General features: G+C 41.0%; 1 protein-coding gene and 1 long non-coding RNA gene across 2 annotated transcripts; both read left to right on the forward strand.

The window, feature by feature from the left end:
- Positions 1-11,165: 11,165 nt before the first annotated feature.
- On the forward strand, positions 11,166-13,382 carry LOC129153667 (uncharacterized). The gene is made up of 2 exons (XM_070550652.1): positions 11,166-11,397; positions 11,909-13,382. Exons 1-2 carry the CDS (start codon positions 11,230-11,232, stop codon positions 12,956-12,958), a joined length of 1,218 nt encoding a protein of 405 aa, XP_070406753.1. The 5' UTR covers positions 11,166-11,229; the 3' UTR covers positions 12,959-13,382.
- Positions 13,383-20,200: 6,818 nt separating this feature from the next.
- On the forward strand, positions 20,201-20,740 carry LOC129153506 (uncharacterized). Its single transcript, XR_008559493.2, has 3 exons — positions 20,201-20,277; positions 20,352-20,422; positions 20,518-20,740. It is a non-coding gene; the product is annotated as an uncharacterized lncRNA (long non-coding RNA).
- The last annotated feature ends 341 nt before the right edge of the window (positions 20,741-21,081 follow it).

Here is a 21,081-nt window from a genome sequence, read left to right on the forward strand (position 1 = left end):
GAATTACAATTCTTTTTTAAAAACTTACTCAAGTAAAAGTAAAAGTACAGCTTTTAAAAACGACTTAAAAAGTATAAATTTACAAAAAAGCTACTCAATTACAGTAATGTGAGTAAATGTAATTTGTTACTTTCCACCTCTGATTATGAAGAACCATTTGATGTAGCTCTGTGGGAAGAACCAGTTGATAAAGTTGCTGTTCATTTTCATGACGCTTTCTGTAGAGAATGCCATCAATTAGTTCCAATTTATTCAGTTCTCTGAGGAGAAGAGGGATTTCTGGAAGCTGTTGTCTGGCTGTTGAAAGACCCTTTTCTCCCGTCTCCAACTGATAAATAATTTCCCGGAGATTTGGATCAGTTCTCTCTTTTCCTTGTAACTCATCCTGAGACACAGATGGAATGACAGGAAGACCGTGCCATACTTCTGAATAGTTCTCAGGAAGTACTGCTGCATAGACAGAGATTCAACCAAGGTTGTCTCACCTCCAGTTCGTACCAGACAACTTTGACAAATTGCATCCATGACTTCAGATGGTATTTCACCATTACTGCTGTTTGACAAATGTTGAGCAAAATTATCAAGAAGCTCCTCGTCCGTTCGTAAAAGTAAATCAGAAGCAGCACTGTCATGAGGACGACGGGAAAGTGAATCTGCATCCATGTTTTGTTTGCCAGCTCGATACTGTATTTTGAACGAGAATGTAGAAAGAGCAGCAAGCCAACGATGGCTTGTAGCATCCAGCTTTGCTGATGTCAAGACATAGGTAAGTGGATTGTTATAAATGACAACTGTAAACTTGGTTCCATACAAATAACCTTGAAACTTTTCGGTCACACTCCACGTCAGTGCCAAGAATTCAAGTTTGTGAGATGGATAACGACTTTCACTGGATGACAGCCCCCTACTGGCATAAGCTATGACTCTTAGTTTACCATCTTGTTCTTGGTAAAGAGAAGCACCTAGTCTGGTGACACTGGCGTCTGTCTGAAGGATGTAAGGCAAAGCCGGATCAGCAAAACCCAAAACTGGAGCAGTGGTAAGTTTGTCAATGAGGGTAGTAAAAGCTGACTGACATTCAGGACTCCACCTAGAACCAAAAGATAGCTTAGGATAGGGCTGCACGATATTAGGAAAACCTGCGATATTCGATAACAGTGCTTAATATTGCGATATCGATATTACTTACGATAAATGAACGAATACTAAAGTATGCAGTGTTGATGTCGTCTTGCGTGTGATGTCTGCTCTGGGTTCAAAGCAAACAAAAACTAATGCATGAATTCCATTACAACATAACATTTTTATTGCAAAAATATGCAGCTGCACCTGCTACTGTATTAGCAGCAAAACAACAAACTGCATGCATGCAGTTTCTCAGTGACTTTAAAACATCACCACCACCATAAAACTTTTTCTGATGCTCCAAATACAGAAAAACACCCCTTACCAGGGTTTTTTTTAATAAATAAAAAAAATCTGAAAATAAGTTTAAATGTTAAATAATAGTTAACATCACTTAAATGCAACAGTAAATTCTCTCATTGCTACTGAGCATTTTCTCCACTTATGTGGTTATGATATAAGGCTGTTGCTGCTATTGGGAAGTGATCTGTGCTGGGCCAAAATAGGAGAATATTAAGATTTTCTGAGGGAAAGAGAAAAACAATTGTCTACCTTTCAGAAGAGGAACTGGCAAAAAAAAAAAACAAAAAAAAAAAAAAACGACATGCAAAATATGTGAAAACGTTTGTTTTAACCCCAAATTAAACAAGTTTACCTAGATCTTAAAAAGCAGCTCAGATGATGAAACTGCAACTATGATTCTGATAACAAGCTAAGAAATTGAACTAGCTCCTCTTAAGATAACCGGCTAGCAGAGCTTCTGACTGACAATTTATGTGCAGCAGCAAATCAACTATCCTGATTAACAAGGTTATAAAAGCTTATAAATGAAAAATCACTTTGATGTGTGGGGGAACCTTTCCAGGCCCTCTTTAGCAGGGTGGGACTGGGAGGAGAGTGCTGTAGCCTTTTAGCTGGAAGCTAACCGGAGCCTAGGGCTAATGTCACCATCCGGTGGAACGCTAGCGACACGGAGGTAGGTGGGTTGGTTCACCGGTATGTGTCAGAGTCAGCCCGGTTATTATCAGCTGCTTAACGACACCGAGCGGACTCACGTTCACGTTTGAAAGCCGCGCTGATTCCAGAAACCTCAGCACAAAGTGCGTTCATTAATCTGAGCCAGCATGACGAACAAGGGAAGCGAGCGGCAGCGGAAAGCGGGGGCGGAGCGGACATGGTGGAATTTTGGGGTAAGGGTCTACGTAGGGGGCGGGCGTATTACGTGAACGGACCCATCTGATTGGCTGCATATCAGAAGGACTACATTTGATTGGTAAAATAATACTTCCGCGTAAAAAACAGAGCTGGTTTACAAAAAGTTGATGTATGACACGGATGGAAATGTTTGAACCAAACATTTATCGCCATTTTTGACGTGCTTTGCGATGGGCCTATCGCACGTCCTGTTATCGCGATGACGATAATTTTTCGATATATTGTGCAGCCCTAGCTTAGGATCAAACTGTGTGGTCTTAGATGTTGTCTTTCTGAAGGGTTTGTTAGTTGATGGGTATCCACATGTTAAGTTGTTGAGCGGCTTGGCAATTGAGGCATAATCTCTGAAAAAGCGCCTGTAATAGCCAGCAAATCCCAGAAAAGATTGTATGGTCTTCAAATTTGTTGGAATTGGCCAGGATTTCAAAGTGGCAACTTTTTCCGGGTCTGTCCATCGACATATAAATATTGGACAATGGGTTTCCATAGGCTCCAATAATACGTTTTTGAAGAAAAATGGGAGGTGGTCACCACCGCCTTTTTGACCGTGTCACAAGTTCCGTCAAGCCCAGACAATTCCACAAAAGGGAAGAGAGGTGGAGCTGAGGGTGGGGCTGTAAGGCTGGTATCAACTGACGACACCCGGTCGAACTTGCTACAAGCTAACCTGAAGCTAATCCAAAGCTAACGAGGAGGTGGGAGCTAAGCTAATGGAGGTAGCAGCCTAGCTACAACTGGAGTTAACTGTGCACAACACCAGAGCTTCTGAGTCAGAAATATGCCGGGTTGACCGCTGGGTAAAACCGGGTGGAACACAGAGGTCTCTGAGACCTCCACAAGCCGGCAGCCCGCACAGCAGACAGAAGTCGCGAACAGACAGAGATGCACCGAGCTGCGGGGAGAACCAGCCGGCAGCCCGCGCAGCAGACAGAAGCCGCGATCAGACAGAGATGCGCCGAGCTGCGGGGAGGGGAGAACCGGGTGGAAAGCTGAGGTCTCCCGAGAGCTCCACAAGCCGATAGTCGGAACCCAGCTCCACCAACATGTTATATTTCAACCCATTTTCTAAAGTGCAGCATTATGTTAAATGCACTGGGTTTTACCCTATTACATTTAAATTTCATGGTTAAACAGTACATGTTAAAATCTAAGCTCAGCTCGGCAGTGACCTAAAATACATAAATATAATTTTACTTACCGAAAAAAATGAAGTGGAGACTCCTTGGACGCTCTATTAGTGCAATTAATGCCACAGCAAGTCATTTTGTCCAACAATTGCACAAAAAATATCCAAAACAGAATACACAAACACAGAGACTCAAAATCCCAGAACAGTTTCCAGGCCAGACCGAGGCTCTACTGAGGCCTTTCCACGGAGCTAGCTCTGTGGTCACGTGGGTCAGAGGCGGCGGTCACGTGGGTCTGATGCTCATTAATTATACCGAATTTTAGGCTGTCAATACACTTAAACAGAAGAGTGAGAAAAAAACTCACCCCCCTCAGAGTTGTCATGAGTGTAATTTAAACAAAAACATGTTTTGGTACCAGGCTGTAAACATGTTTATTTCTGCTGTGAAATTGGTATTTTTAACATGGGAGTCAATGAGGATTTGCTCACTTCTGACACCAGCCCCCAGCGGATGAGGGTGGAACTGCAATTTTTCACTTCCGCGTTGGCCTCAATTTTTCACTCGCATTGTGCGTGCTTGGGTCTGTCTCAACACCTTTTCTCCGAAACAATGTGGCCCAAGTATCGAACAGATGTCTGAAAGAATTTGCATTTTTCAGGAGAAAGCATTAACCCAAATTCTTTCAAGCGATTCAACACTCAGCAGACGTTCTTCATGTTCCTCAAGAGTGCTGGAGAAGATGATCAAGTCGTCCAAACACACTAAGACCTCTTTCAAATGCAAGTTTCCCATGCAATTTTCCATTAGTCTTTGGAATGTTGACGGTGCATTAGTAACCCCTAGCAGCATTCGATTAAATTCCCAAAATCCAATGGGAGTAACAAATGCTGTTTTGTCTGCTTCTTCCATCTCTATCTGATAATAACCAGATTTGAGATCAAGCACAGAAAACCATTTTGAGCCATTAAGAGCTGTAAATGATTTCTCCAAATTGGGCAATGCACATGCATCTTTAACTGTTTGTAAATTGAGTTTACGATAATGAATGCATATTTGAATGTCTCCATTTTTCTTCCTGGTGATGAAAACGAGGACTCTGACTCCCTGATAATACCAGCATCCAGAAGCTCTCGAAGATGCTTACGAACAAATTCTAAATCTTGTGGATGGTCTCGCTTTATGTTTAAATGGAGTGTCATCATGAAGATTGATACAATGTTTCACTTGTTTGGTGCACCCAAAATCCAAGTCATGACGTGAGAAAACCTCAGTCATGGCATTCAGCTTCATGGTTATCCTTTCCTTCCACTCTGATGGTATTGGCGACTCACCAAAATTGAAACTATGAGGTGCCTTTTCCTGTTCTTCAGTCAAATGATGCTCTGAGATGATGCAGTTATAGGCTCCTAGTTCAGCAATGACACTTAAAGCTGGAATCCAGGTGTCTTACTCTGTGCTGTCGAACACTACAACGGAAACTTGGGTATATGACCCAGCTTGAAGGGCAACCAGACAGTTACTGACACACAAGCCACCCGGCAGGCCTGAACAAGGATGCTGAATGACAGCACACTGACTAGAAAGTTTAGCAGTACCCTCAACCACCATTGTGCTGCCAGCTGGAATTAACAAAGGGGTTTTACTACAGGTGGTCACAACACCAAGATGATCACTATGACTCTGTTGATGTGTTACTTGAAGAGTCTGTAGAACCGCTTTGTAGCCATAAGAAGTAGGCTGAAATGTTGAACAGTCGCTGGAGGAAAATTGCTTATGGAGGATTTCAAGGGTGTTCATGCCAATATGGCATTTGGAAAATTAGGTCTCACATCAGGAACGACAAGTGCAAGTGTTTTAACAGTGAAGTCACTTCCAAGAAAATCTTTCAGAAACATTATGGAAATTTCAATATACCCAAGGTATGGGGCACACTGACCAGCACCCCCTTCCACTTGCAGTAGTTCATTTAGTGGATGGGCTGGTTGATCTGTGAAGTACTTGTTGTAAAAGGAAACTGGAATAGTGGTAACTTGTGAACCAGTGTCCAAGAGACACTGACAGTTGTGACCAGCGATGTTGACTTCTGCTGTGCATCTGGAGCCGATTAACCTCTGGGGTAATCTACCCTTCGCCTTGGACTGCAATTCTGCACATTTGGCATGACTTTTCTCCTTTGCGGAACATAGTTGGTCCAGCTCAGCTCCCATTTGCCCCTCAATAGGAACTGGACTTAGTTTAAATGTTTAGAAGCAGAGTAGTCTGGCTTCTGCCATTTTTGCTGCTTGCTGTTTAATTGTTTCCGCTTCATACTGACTAATGTTGGATTTGGTTCCTTTTCACATTGTGGCTTAATGTGACCATCCTCTCCACAACGGAAGCAAAACCCAGGTTTAGGGCTGGAAGTGGCACGTTTACCAGGTTTAGCAAACTTCTTCTGCTCAGTCTTTGGGGCTGGGATGGCAGCAGAAGGCAGGTTGATATCAGACCGAGTTGCCATCAAAGCTGTTAGCTGCTGCTGTATGGCTGTCATCTGCTGGGAAAGCTGTTTAGTCAGGGCACTCAGGGCGGAACAAAGGTTTGTGACTTCTACAGTATTAACAAACTGTGCTTGTGTAGAAACTTTTTGTCTTACTGTTCCCAGATGCTGCTTCATCCTTCATGTTTTTGCTGCCTCTCTGTCCTCTTCAGTTCGAAGGAGTAATAAAAATTCTGCAAATTTTGGGGGTACGTCTTTTCTTTAAGTTGCAGTTCTGCTATTAGATTATTGTCCCAACATCCCCTGCAGAATTGATTCAGGAGTCTTTTGTCCATGTCATCCTTTGAAACACCACCTCTTTTTGCAGCACATTGTAACGCCACTTACAGGCGTTGTAAATAGGCAGAAGGCTTTTCACCACTATCCTGAAAAGTATCCAGAAACTTTGCATATATATTAGTGTGCAAAATGGATGTCATCTCGGAGAGGATCACCAGACGATATGGACAAGTTTAAAACCCCAAATTGGCTTCACTGAAGGACTGGAATGATCAGTTTAAAGACTGAAGGCAGAGAGAAAAATTATCTCAGCCTCACCCAAACAAAGTCTTGTTATCCGAATCTGACGCCCTAGCAGCCTTGAGAGGCTAGCGACAAACCACCACGAGGGAATGCAGACAGATGCTGTGCAAACCCCCCCCCCCCCCCCCCCAACAAAACAAAATGCAAATTGTAAATGTAGTCAAGCTAAAAATATTGCTTTTTCCAAACTAAAGATATTTGAGTTGAATTAACTGAAACCAACTCTCTTGGTGAAAAACAAAATGCTCAATTTACTATAATGTAGCTAATTTGTGTTAGACCAACTAAAATTTGTCAAATCTAAAATACATTAAACGTTTTTGTTCTTAAAACGACATTTTTAGTTTCCAGGCATTTTATTTGAAAAAAAAAAAAGTTCAATTTTTGTGAAACTACTGCAAATAAGTACCAGTACAGCAATTAAATAAGGAATGAAAAGCTTAATATTTGATTGAACTCAAATATTTTTCATTTTTTTATTAATAATGCAGGCCACAGGTTCACAGCCATCTCTAAACTTAACATTTACAAACCTGTTCAGTTACCAATAAAGAAGCTCCGATCGAAAGAATGTAGCAGATACTCAGTGTGTAACTTTGCTTAAAAATATTTTTTTAGACCTTCACAATAAAATTAAAAGTGCTAAACATTAATTAAATAAACAGTGCAGTAAAGAAAACAAGCTCCAACAGAGACGGACATTCTGTGTGCAACACCAAAAGGCACAGTCAGTTTTAAAAATACATTCGTTAAAAAAAGTCCATTTGGTCAGAACAATAAAAGTCCTTGTGCTGTTCAGTTCTTTTATTGTATATGGTCCAAACAACATTGATACAAGCAGCTCGATGTCCAACTGCTGCACCTTGTGTCCAACTTGTGCCGATCAAGATTCGTCATCTTCTGGCAGAACTCAAAAGTCCTTTATGTCGTCAGAAAAGCTCAGATCCAGAGCACAAATGAGTCCAAACTGCACGATGACGCCACAATGATACTGCAGAGGTTATCCATCACACAATACCTTTCAGTAACAATACCCACGTCCTCTGGCCTTTCAGGCACATGTCCATGGATGTGATGATACCCAGGGTGGATCCTGAGGTATTTGGGGAAGCCTTTATCAGTCAGAGATCTGAAAAAACAAAAAGATTAGTGTAAATATAGTTGCTATTTCAGAACATAAACTTAATGACCTAGTGTGCATTCAACAGGCAAAGTACCTTGACATTTTTTTCTCACTAGTTTGTTTAGTAGGTCAAATCAACACTTTTATTTAGAATACTTTAAATGAGTCTATAAATAAAATCAGTTTGTCTAATGAAGACTAATTATAACAAAAACACAGGAATAGTCTTTGACACTTAAACTTACTCCACATGTAAATGTTTTAAATAGTGAGGCACCAATATGAAATTTTGGGCCAATACCGATATTTAATATTAAGATCACTGTTATGGCCGATAACCGAAATTTGCCGATAACCGATATACTGACATTAATGCTTATAAAATCAGCAGATTTTGTATAGAATTTAATTATTAAAGCATAATTTTTGTTATTATGTACACACACCACACACATTTACAGTTCTGAGATGATTTCATTCACTGTTCACATGACTAAACATTTACACATCACCCCCCTCACCCTCTGATACAGGCAAACAAATGGGACAAGATGGAAAAAATATTGGTTGTTAATATCGGCCCAGTTTTATTTATCAAACCAATACCAAAATGTTAAAAAAGACTAACATCGGCCGATACTGAGATTGATGCTGATGTGTTGTCCATGCCTAGTTTTAAACATTAAAACTTGACAACAGGGACGCTAAGCCGCTCGTGTGGTGAAGAGAAACGATCATCATCCCAATCCTCACAGATGCGATAGCTGTGGGTGATTACTGAAAGAGCAAGCTCAAGAATATATGTGTGATGCCCAGGCTCAGCTTTACAGATGAGATGAAGAGCTCAGACTTTTGGGAGAGACTCAGAGTAGAGCCGCTGCTCCTACATGTTCAGATGAACCAGCTGAGGTAGTTTGGGTATGTAGTGAGAAGAAAAATATAATCCACCTTACTTTATCCCTCGAAAGATGGCAAAAGCCAAGTGCAAAGATGCATTTTTGTAAGATATAACAAAAATGTGTGTGAGAGACATAATTGTATTTTTGTCATTTCAGCTATGAACTTACTTTCACTTGACTTGTACTAGTGATGCACCGATATGACATTTTTGGGCCGATACCGATTTCCGATATTAAGATCACTGTTATGGCCAATACTGATTAACTGACATTAATGCTTCTAAAACCAGCAGATTTTATATAGAATCAAAATTATTAAAGCTGAATTTACATTATTATTTACACACACCACACACGTTTACGGTTCTGAGTAGGGCCTGCACGACTTTATTTTTTTTTAATGTCGACAGTCAAGTAATGAAAGTCGAGTCGACTTCGACTAGTCGTCGATGACGTCATACGCCGGAAGCGGGGGGGGGGGGGGGGGGCGGTCGGTAGGTTCGCTGGAGTTTTTGACAATTAAAATTGCACCCACATTTTCTAAGTTAACACATCTCTTTTAACAACGGTAGTTTCTGCATCCTACTTCAGTCCTCTCCCCCTGCGCAGCAGCCGCAAACTCACTGATGCGCCTGTAGCCTTTCCTGCTGCTCTAAACATTAAAATAATTATTTCATTTTCTGTTCCTCACTTCTGATGACCTTCAGTGGTGTCTGTTTGTTGCAACCACCAGGTACAAAAACGAACTTGTTTTTATTTGACTATTTTTCTGTCCTGTCTGTCTATTATCTTCCTACATCTCCTCTCAATCCTAAAGAAAAACTGCTACCTGGGTTCATATATATTCACCTCATGAGTTACCTTTGAACTGCAGTTCTAAAAGATCTGCCGACCGCAAAAACAGCGGAGTGCCGCTGCTCGCCGGCCCACTACAACGGGACCGTTTTTGCTGCGGAGTTCATGCCGGAGTAGAGTGGAGACAATGGAATCTTGGGGGTGCGTCACCGGAGGACAACAGGTGAAGAGCCTCGCTCCGCAGCAGCGAAACGCATCAGGCACAAATAACAGACAGAAAACATGAAAGGAAATGAGCCGACATGAACGATCGCGTGTTTAATTTGTTTTTGAGGTGGTGACACCTGATTTGGCGGTGCTCAGGACGCAATGTCTGGAGCGCACGTCAACGATCAGAGCTTTGCATGCACAAACTGGTTAAGATTAGGATGGGGGTGAGGGGAAGGTTAAATTGCAAGAGGGAAAACGTCACAGTTTGGTTAAATATCCGTTTTACCGCCGGTGTCAGTACCGCACAGCACGTCGCCTCCGCCTCGATCCAGACGCGCAGGGGCTCATCACCTGCTGTCTTTTCTGAGGACTGCATCTTGTCAGTCATTATCACGTGACAGCGACTAGTTGATGACAGGCATAAAAAGTCACTACAGAGCCGTGAAGTCGACTAGTCGACTAGTTCGTACAATCCCTAGTTCTGAGATGATTTCATTCACTGTTCACATGACTAAACAAATACACATCACCCCCCTCACCCTCTGAAACAGTCAAACAAATGGAGACGAGATGGAAAAAATATCGGTTGTTAATATCGGCCCGGTTTTATTTATCGAACTGATACCGATATGTTAAAAAATGACTTACACTGGCCGATACCGATATTGATGCTGATCTATTGTCCATCCCTAATTGCTACCCAATAAAAATGTAGTGGATGTGAAGAAAAGTAAGAGGTGGACATTAAGTCCAACCTGACCAGGGATACAGGTTGGCTGGGATCTTTGACTTGAGCTAAGATTGAAATTATGAGTCAGCCCCAGAATCTAAATTTACAGAAACATGAAAGTGCTACATGTCACAAAACAACAAGACACATCGATTTCTACAAATGAAATAGACATTTTACTTTAGAGTAACAGTTTCATACGTATGCCAGCCAGCTAAGGGTAACATGGTAAATAGTCTACATTTGTAAAGCACCTTCTAGTGCTCTACAACCCCCTAAGGCGCTTCACAACACATCCACAGTGAGAAGGCCTGAGACAAGTTAACTCCTCTACTGTCGTCCCACCAACAAACCTGATTAAGGACCACTTTAACTTCATAGATGTTATTCGTACATAGCCTGGCCTGCCAGACTCGCCCTCTGTTTAATTCTGCACAGAGAACTAGTCCTGTAACTCACAGGCAGAGAGGCACATGAGGGGCAGGACTGGGCAGCTCAAAAATAACCAATCAGAAAAAAGATGGAAATGCCGACTGTACCGCACCACTCTGCAGCAGTGTTAATTTTGTTGAAAAAATATTTTCGTCTTTTTTTTCGTCACGAAAATATATTTACAGACGAAAATGAAACAAAAATTCAAAATAAAAGCTTGGAAAAAGACGAAGACGATAATTAAATTGATTGAAACTTTTAGTCAACGAATGAAAGACGAGACGAAAATCTACGATGACGCTCTTCTACATGGCGCTCTATGGTGCGGTGCGACTATTGTGTTGTTGTGAGATGCGAACGTAGTAGAAGACAAGGGGCGTGGCGTGCCGTGAACGTGCGGGACGACGTGAGAGAAGACAGACCCTGAATAGTATAAGGGGGCAGGTATGCGCTGTGTTCTAAACATAGCTCACTGAATATATCAACGGCATAAGAAGAAGGAGTAGAGGAAAATGTTAACTGCTGGGCGAAAAAGAAGAGAAGATGTGTGGAGTCATTTTTCTTATGATAACATTGCTACCAAAACTACATGCCGAGAGTGTGGACTGTCGTTCCGAGGAAAGAACACAACGAATCTGAAGAGGCATCTACAGAATGGCCACTTCGCCATTTTCTCCGAGGTAAATCCACTTAAATGTTGTACACGTGACGACCCGAAAAGTAATATACAGGCAAATAAAACTGTATCAACACTGTCATGTTGGGATAAAAATTCGGAAGTACCATATTTTCATGACTATAACGTGTGTTATTAGGGAAATAGCGGGCGAGCAGTGTTGATGCATGATTGCGCATGCACCGTGAGCGGTTCTGGTACTTTTTGGGTCACAGCCGCTCGCTGTACGTGCGCTCTAAACCAGGACTAGACCAGTAAAGTGAAGCATGCTGTTGGCTGTTTATAATTTTCACAATGTCTGGTTTGCACTAATATGATCCGAGTCCCGAGCCCGCACAGATGTTTATGTGTGTGTGTGTATGTATATATATATATATATATATATGTATATATATATATATATATATATATATATATATATATATATATATATAATGTATGAAATCTCAAAAAGCAATAGGTAAATCATTGTTAGAAAGTCAATGTTTTAATTGTGTATTTTTATTTTTTTGCAGTTGCAGAAAACCATTGCTGATGGTGGCCAACCAGCTACCAAAAAGGCAAAAATGTCCAACCAGAACATTGAGGACGCATTTACAAGTACTACAAAGTACAAGAGTGATGCCAAAGAACAACAAATTAAAGAAGAGGCTATCGCTACATGGATTGGATGTACAGGATTGCCGGTCACAACAGTAGAAGATGAGGATTTTATTCTGTTGATGGAAAGTTTGGATAAGAAGTTTACTGTGCCAAAGAAAACCAAGATAAGTAATCTAATTGAAAAATACTATGAAAACAAAAAAGCTGCATTTAAGAAAAGACTGTCTAGTGCCAGAAAAGTATGTATTGGGACTGATCTGTGGACTAAAAAGGGACTGACAGCATCATTCCTTGGCATAAGTTGCTGCTTTTTCTGTGTTGAACAACAAAAACCAGAACACTTACTGCTAGCTCTTGAACAACTTGACCATCTGCACACTGCCCAGTCCATTAAGGCATGTGTGGAAAAGTGCATGCAAGAATGGGGGATCCTAAATGAGAAAGTTCTCACCGTAATAACAGACAATGGTAGCAATATGGTGGCAGCATTCAAACATAGTGCTCCAGAAGATGAAGATTCCAGCTCCGATGATCCAGATGCATCCATCCGAAGTGAAAGTGATTCCAAGGAGACAGAAAACCTGCAGTGTCAGGACATGGGCATGGACAGGATGCCATGTGTCGTCCATATGCTGCAGCTTGTTGTCCACATGATAAACAAGGAGGAAAGCATCAACAGAGTCTTGAACAAAGTCCGATCAATCGTGAAACTTTTTCGCAAGTCATCAGTCGCAACACAGAAGATTTTGGATGAGTGCGGCCTAACTGTTGTGAATGACTGCCCCACACGCTGGTCAAGTACTTATGAAATGGTTGCACGTCTCCTCAAAGTTAAAGAATCTGTTTGTGAAGTAGCAAACGAGATGGGATGGGACTGCTTGCTCTCAACTGAGTGGCAGAAGCTGAAGTCAATGCAAGAACTTTTGCAGCCTTTTGCTGAGCACACAAACTCTTCAGAGTGACACAGTGTCGATGTCATTAATACTCCCTGCTTTCTTTGATTTACTCAGCCATCTGGCAGATGTGGAACAAAACACAAGTCGAGATGTTGCTGCTCTAGCCCGTAAAATGGAAGGGAATGTGAACCAGCGTTTTGCCTGGGTACTTGATCCCTCAGATGACAAGTTTTCCCCACTTGTAGCAGCTGCTTGCTTTCTCAATCCTACTGTGTGTCAGACCCTCCTCAATGTGGCTGATGATAACATTCAGGAGCTGCTCAAGCAGGCAGAAGGGTATGTTGTTCGGTGCTCTCAGACACAGGAGAACCACTCTGATCTGGAGGAACTGAATGGACCTGAACCGGCACCACCCGCCGCCGCCTCCTCTTCATCATCTGCCTCCTCCTCCTCCAGACAACCAGTCTTTAGGTTTCTCTCCAAATTCGGAACAAAGCCTAAACAAAATCTTCCAAGTGTAGTGTTAGACAGCAGATAAGCCAGTATAAGGAAGAGCTCTCACAGTCAATCACTTGTGAAACGGGAATGGAGTTTTGGCTTGGAAAATGTGACACATTTTATCACAGCCTGAAACCATTAGCATTAGATATATTGGCAATGCCAGCTTCTCAATCTTTTGCAGAAAGAGTGTTCAGTATCACAGGTGACCTCACTAGAGGGAAACGCAACCGAGAAAAGGTCACACTAGCATGAAGTGCTTTTCTCAAAATGAATAGCAGCAAATAAATATTCACACTGTTTGGTTGAGCCTGTGTTGTAACAAGTGAATATCTACAGACTCAGGGTTAACATGTTTAAATTTGCTGTTCTTGTAAATTCTTGTTGTGCAATTGCTAAAAAGAGCACCTTTGTAATTTCCAGTGTGCTTTTTGTTTTTTATTAAACACGTAAGTGTTAAACATGTGAAGTGTTTTTTTATTCAAATATTCTATGTTCTTAGCTGTGTGTGCTATATCTGATCAGTGGTGGTTAAGAGTTTGGACCCTGTGTATTAAATTACACTAGTTTTTCCGTGCTCTATACAAAAGTATGAAATTACTTCATTAGAAAAAATACATGCATTTTGTTGACTAAAATTGCTTATTTTTATCGACTAAAATTACTTGTTATTTTCGTCGACTAAAATGGGACTAAAACTAAAATAAATCCAATGACTAAAATTGGACTAAAATTAATGTTTAGCCAAAAGACTAAGACTAAAATACAATTAAAATTTCCTGTCAAAATTAACACTGCTCTGCAGTTTTCTAGCTGTAGTAAAAAATGGTGTCTGGCAAAGACGCAAACATCTTTTATTTTTTTTTAGAAGAAATGCTTTTAGCGCTTCTAATAGTTGTGGTTTTAAAGACATTCAAGGCATTTAGAACAGAGGAAAGAGCTGCAGCAAACTCCGCCGCTGTCTTCATTGTTTATGAGAAACAGAGCGTCACCGTGTGTGACGTCCGCGACGCTGTAGTTCTTTAGCTGTGGTCAAAAATGGCATCTGACGTGTCCAAGTCATTAAGAACAGAGGAAAGATCCGCAGCTAACTCTGCTTCAGTCACCATGTTCAACAAACTCTGTATTATGGTGTGTGACCAAGCCCCCACAATGGAGCTCTAAAATTGAGTAAAACCCGGAAGTAGCAAAAATTGCAGTTCCACCCTCATCCGCTGGGAGCTGGTGTCAGAAGCGAGCAAATCCCCATTGATTCCCATGTTCAAAATACCAAATTCACAGCAGAAATAAGCATGTTTACAGCCTGGTACCAAAACATGTTTTTGGTTTAAATGATCTAGTTTACACTCATGACAACTGTGAGGGGGGTGAGTTTTTTTTTCTCACTCTTCTGTTTAGTATTAAAAACCTAAAATTCTGTATAATTAATGAGCATCAGACCCACGTGACTGCCGCCTCAGACCCACGTGACCACAGAGCTAGCTCCGTGGAAAGGCCTCAGTAGAGCCTCAGTCTGGCTTGGAAACTGCTCCGGCATATTGAGTCTCTGTTTTTGTATTCTTTTTTGGATATTATTTGTGCAATTGTTGGACAAAATGACTTGCTGCGGTATTAATTGCACTAATAGAGCGTCCAGGGAGTCTCCACTTCATTGTTTTCGGTAAGTTAAATTATATTTATGTATTTTAGGTCACTGCCACCTTTTTACTAGCTGAGTTTATCGAAGTAGCTAGCTAACTATCATTTTAACATGTAGCATGTACTGTTTAAGCATGAAATTTAGATGTAAAATAAGGTAAAATAATTAATAGGGCATATGTCGATGGGTAAAAGGGTAAAACCCAGTGCATTTTACATAAAAATTGGTTGAAATATGACAGAGCTCATGGAGGGACACTTCTGTGTTCCATTCTTTCACCCGGTTCTCCCCGGCGGTCAGCCATGTGCATGTCTGATCGATGCGGCGCCTAGCTGCTGCGCGGGCTGACCGCTCGCGAAGCTCTCGGACTTTCAGATTGACATTCCGGAATATGTGTGGACAATTCAGTCTTTCAGTCTGGTTTTTAACCAGAACTGTGTTTTCAGACACACCACTTTTGTACCGGAACTTGTCCTTTCAGCTGCCTTCACACAGCAGGGAAAAGTTCCAGATGTCCGGGGGGGGGGGGGGGGGGACATAGTGCGGCGGGCGTACATGCGTCTTTTACCCAAACAAAGCCATTCAGTCAAACATGGCAGACGAAGAGATAGAATTCCTCACACTGATAGGACTTATGTTAAGCATAATTCTGCGCACACGAAGACGCATAAGAGACCAGGATGATGAAGCTCAATGGTTAAAGAGCAAGTAACGTCTAAATTAACTTTTTTTGCTGATGAACTGTAAAAATGAGTGTCTAATAGTGTTTTAAATGTGTGTATTCATTATTTTAGCATTTTGGTGCATTTTCTTTAAAAATTAAAAATTCTGCCTAAATTCCACAGTATAGCTCCACCTTCAGCTTAAAACATAGAATTTGACTCATTTTGAATAAATTTTAGCCAATGGCTAAAGAGTAAGATACTACGTAAACCAGTAGAGTACTACGTAGCAGCTCTCTGTCAAAGTTATAAAAGGATCGAGCGTCTCGGCCACGCTGGGAGTTGGATTTGCAAGCGAGTGTAGGAGGCTAGCTGTAGTTCAGCATTAGCATATAGCATTAGCATATCCTAGTCTTTAGCATAGCTTTTAGTGTTATACATACTTATTTAGTGTTAGCTTGGCTGTTGGATATTGTAGTTTAGTTACTGTTTGGCTGTTAGTGTAATTAGGAAAGTAGTTCGGGTTTAGTGCTCCATATCGTGTTAGCATGGTGAGATGGTGTAGTGTAGTATGGTTGCGGAGCTCTGTCGGGTTGCACTCCTTTCCGCTGGACTTAGAAATTAGGCGCCAGTGGTTGCGTGTCTGGAAAAGATTCAGCTCCCGCCTGGTGCTGTAGTTTGCAACCAGCATTTTACCCGCGATTCTGCACGTCTCCGTTCCAAGAGGGAGGCTGTGCCCACCGTGGCTCTTCCGCGATTTAGATACAGCCCACTGACTCTGCTCCCCCACCATGACGGGCTCCAGTCTGAGGTGAGTAAGCTAAATAAAAGTTTTAACATCTTCTAAAGACAATTCCCTTCCTAAATGCAAAGTTTGAGAGACGTGGTTCACTCCATTTAGCTAATATCAGCCTGCACTGCCTTCGGGCTGATTTGTCAAGTTCACAAAATGTGGAACGGGATGTAAGGTTAGAATCAGCGGCGAATCGGAACATATCTCGAAGCGCTGACGTCGTTAGGTCCGTTTTAGGGGGGCTTCAGCCCCCCTAAAATAATCACAAGCCCCCCTATCATTTTGGTTTATTTTATTTTTTCAGTTAACTTTTTTTTTATTTGTTCACATCTACATGCTCAACACAATCACGACACGTGTAGTTGGTACATGAGTTTTTTTTAGTCTGAAACAGAAATAATAATGAATATAGAACTACACCGTCGCACACAGGAAGTATCAAGAAAGGACTTCCTCCCCTTAAGCCCGGCAGCTTTGTTGACAAGTCAGGGGCAGGGGTTATACAGCAAAACCTTTATATCGATGAGCAAACCCTGCTCAGCGCTCTTGTAAGTCACTCAACATCACATTAGGGTAAGACAGCAGCAGCAGCACACCGTTAATATTTCAAGGTTATAGTTCAGACGAGAGAGGAAAATGCTACCGCACCGACATGCTAATGCTAACTCCGCTAGCATGTTTACATGCCGCAAACCATAATGAAAAGCCGCGCCATAGTTAAATGGTCGGAAAACTCCCCTGAAATGACGTGATTAACGAGCCAGCCAGTTCATTGAGTGACTTAGTGCCACCAACTTGAGCGTACAGTAATGAGTCTGCACAAACAGAACCTGCTCTGCGCTTGTGTGCAGGAGCTTTAGCCCGCTCTGTGGGCTCAACTCTGTCTCTGCGATGCAAATCTCTCCCTGCTCTCCTCAACAAGTAGCCTCTCCAACTGTCAATCACAGACAGCTCTGTTTTATCCAATCAAAGCATGTCCAGGAAATACTGCTTTACAGAAAAACACCCATTTAACAGCTAATTGAACTGCTTTCTGCTGCTGGTTAGCTACCAGTCACCATCCACTGCCTGCAAAATACTTTGTTGTAATTCATGTGTCATGATTACGGTGACCATATTTGACTTCCAGAAAAGACACATTGCCCATTCCTAAAACTGTTAAATTGCACTATTTTCAGTTAAAGAGGACTTTTAATTTCAACATATAAAGTGTTTCTTCTCTGTTTGGTTAGACATAAATGAGCCCTTGATGTGTAAAAGGAAGTGAACAGTGGAAATGTCCCAGGAAAAGAGGAGGGTTAATCAACCTAATTAAATATAATTATATAAAGTCCTCTTTATCTGAAAAAAGTGCAATTTTCCTGGCAGTATTTCCTGGACATGCTTTGATTGCATAATGGAGAGCTGTCTGATTGGCTGACGGAGAGGCTACATTGCTTTGTAAATTGCAAATTGAGCAACAACAGGGATATTTGTGCAGGCAGGGACGGAGTTGAGCATGCAGAGATAGGACTGCATACGACTGCAGAGCAGGTTGTGCTTTTGCAGATTGATCACTGCACGCTCCAGTTGGTGGCACAAAAATCACTCCACACTAAAAACCTGAATCTGAATATGGCCGAATGTGTATATTATTGACCATTTTTCTATATTATATATTTTTTCTATAATATATATATTATAGGTACATATATGTATCTATAATATAGTAAACAGCCAGTTTTATATATGTCACATATATTCAAAAGCTACATCAAAACATATATTAAAACCTATATGTTTATATGAATTCTTTCCATGTGGGTTGTCAATTGCTTAATATTTCCTATGTTTACCTATGGGAAAGGAAGGAGATATTGTACTCATCTAACTTTAACATAAATTTTGGCAGCTTAATGTGATATTATGGAAAATGCCATCATCATGAGCAACCAAACATAGGCTATATTAGGCTAACAGTTGTCCATATTCTGTACCATCTATCCACCAATGGCTGTTTCAGTTATTGTGAGTGAAAACTAAATGGCATAGCAGCATTTGTCTTGGCATTAGAAATTGAAAATGTTTTTCATTGTGTTGGCTAGATGGATATACGAAGATTTTTTAAGAGAGTGAGTGAGGAACAGGAGAGAGACCAGGTGGTTGATGCTGGGGAGATCTGCATGGTCAAGGCCAGTGATCTACAGAGAAAACAGGGGCGAGCACATCGTTATGAGCATTTACCTGAGCACAAAGTTCCCAAGCAAAATTGAACAGTTTTCTATTTAGGAGTGAACAGGTAAGAGAATTTGAAAAAAAAAAACTATAATTATCATCTGACCTGCAACCTTATGTCAAGTTGTATCTGTATAGTTGACTTTCTGTATTATAAGTTCTACTACTTGCTGGATATTTTCATATATACTGTTATTTTGTCTTGTAATAGTTAATTACATACTCCTTTATTCCATATCATAGCAGTGTTATTCATATATTAAAACTGTCAACTGCACACTCATTTTGCAGAATAAAAGTTTGACAATTATTCATTTGTTCTTTATTGTCACATTTCAGTAACATTTATAATTAAACAAGTTGTAATTAAACAAATTAAATAAATGACTACAACATTTCCCTCTGTTAAGTGCAGTAGACTGAAATGAATAGCTTTATTTGGAAATATAACATATCAAATTTTTAATGGACTTACATAAAATCTTTCTTCAACATAGACCCCACTAATTAACTGATTAAGTGTTATTTTTTATAAAAAGAAGAGAGAAAATGCACAAAAGTAGGAAAGGAAAGTGATAAAATAATAGGTTTTGTTAGATTTTCTTCAGATAATGAATTAATTGACAAAGTTTTTGCAGGGTGTGACAAAAAACGTTCGAGGTCAAGCTCCTGGGGCTAAGCCCCCCCTATATCTCAATCCTAGTGACGTCCATGTCTCGAAGCCCTGGCCGACAAAACGGTCCACATGACTGTCAGGCTCAGAGAAAATGCGGGTTGTTTTTGTGTCAGTCGTTAATTCTGCAACAGTGACTCTAACTGACGCAGCACTAGTTGACAGACAGCATTACAGCGTGAAATCCAGCACAGCGTGACCCGGTTCCGTGAGGAATTCTGTTCAGGAGGTCGCATTTCAGGCTCTCCACATCATATGTGACTGACTTTTACGTTATAATAACATCACACACTAGGAATGTTATAAAGTGCCTATATGGGACAGTTTCTTTTGTATTTTATCTGACTTTATAAACATCAATGTGCTTCTATTTTTTTTTTCAGGCTAAATCTACCCAAGACACTGGCTAACAGACTGATTTAGTAATCTGCAAGAATGCACTTGTCCAGGCTGACGTGGTGTTACCCGTAGCAAAGGTGAATTATTTTTAATAATCTTCTATGTAAACATTTTATTACCTTCTAGTTTTAATTTGTTTTACAGATTGTTACAAGTGATTTTATGCTCTTTTAAACGTTTATAAATGTGCTGCTTCTTTGTTTTTTATACAGCTCACAGCCTCAGTGTCTTGTGACACAGGGACCATGACAGAAATTCATCTTCCAGAAGGTCCCAGAGCAGCATCCACACCTCCTGAAAAGACCAAGATGTGAAGTGTCTGCTGTTGATTCCAGCTTCCATCTCAGTGACAGTGCAAGCTCAGTGAACTGTTCAAGGTAAAAAAATTAAAACATTTCTGAATTTTTAAGATATTAACAATTAAATAAGTATGTGATTACATCATGAAGGAGGCTACTGATTCAGGCCCTGTGACACTTGGTGGTGACGTGTGAGCTGATTCACCTGGTAAATAACTTTTAAATTAAATATTTTGTTTTTGCTATCAAAAGTAAATTAACTAATAACCTGCATTACTGCAGGACACTCAGCAAAATATGGACTCTACACCATGAGGCAGGCACACGTTAATAACTCTATAAGAGCACATAAGGTGAGCAACACCACATATTATTTTTATTACTGTACACTGTCCTGGATTTGTTTTCTTTCTGCATGATTTGTTTTCTTTCTGCATCTCATCATTAGCCTGGCTGATCACCTGATAACTCCTGTCATCTGGTTATGACAGCATGAGGATGTCCTCACACACCTGTAACCTACCAGCTCATCTGGCAGAATAGAGAGAGAAGAGACAACACCACATCTCCTGTTCCTGGAAAGCCTTCAGCCATCCTTCGATGACTGAGAACCTCCATCAGCTCTGTCTCCTGTCTGCCTACAATTATTATAAAGCCATGTGAGGATGCACAACAACGGCACCATTTAAACTAGAAATAAAAGTAGCCATAACACTGTTGACAAACCTCCTGGCCTTCTCAATTTTGGCAGGTTTTACACCTGCCCTCTATCTACACCTTTGGGTGATGGACGACATGATGATGGTCATATGAGGGTGGAGAAGGTGAAGCCGGTGCAGGCCCTCCTTCATCATGTTGACCAGCTTCACACTGCTGACCACCCCCATGTCATTGCCACCGCAGTGGATGATGAGGACATGAAGAGCTGCTGTTCCATGCAGGGAGTGGAAAAAGAAGGGGAGAAGGTCTTTCCACCTCAGTCCACCCCAACCAAACCAGGAGACACAGATGT

Source organism: Nothobranchius furzeri, chromosome 4 (assembly GCF_043380555.1).
Source record: "Nothobranchius furzeri strain GRZ-AD chromosome 4, NfurGRZ-RIMD1, whole genome shotgun sequence".
Taxonomy (NCBI): Eukaryota; Metazoa; Chordata; class Actinopteri; order Cyprinodontiformes; family Nothobranchiidae; genus Nothobranchius; species Nothobranchius furzeri.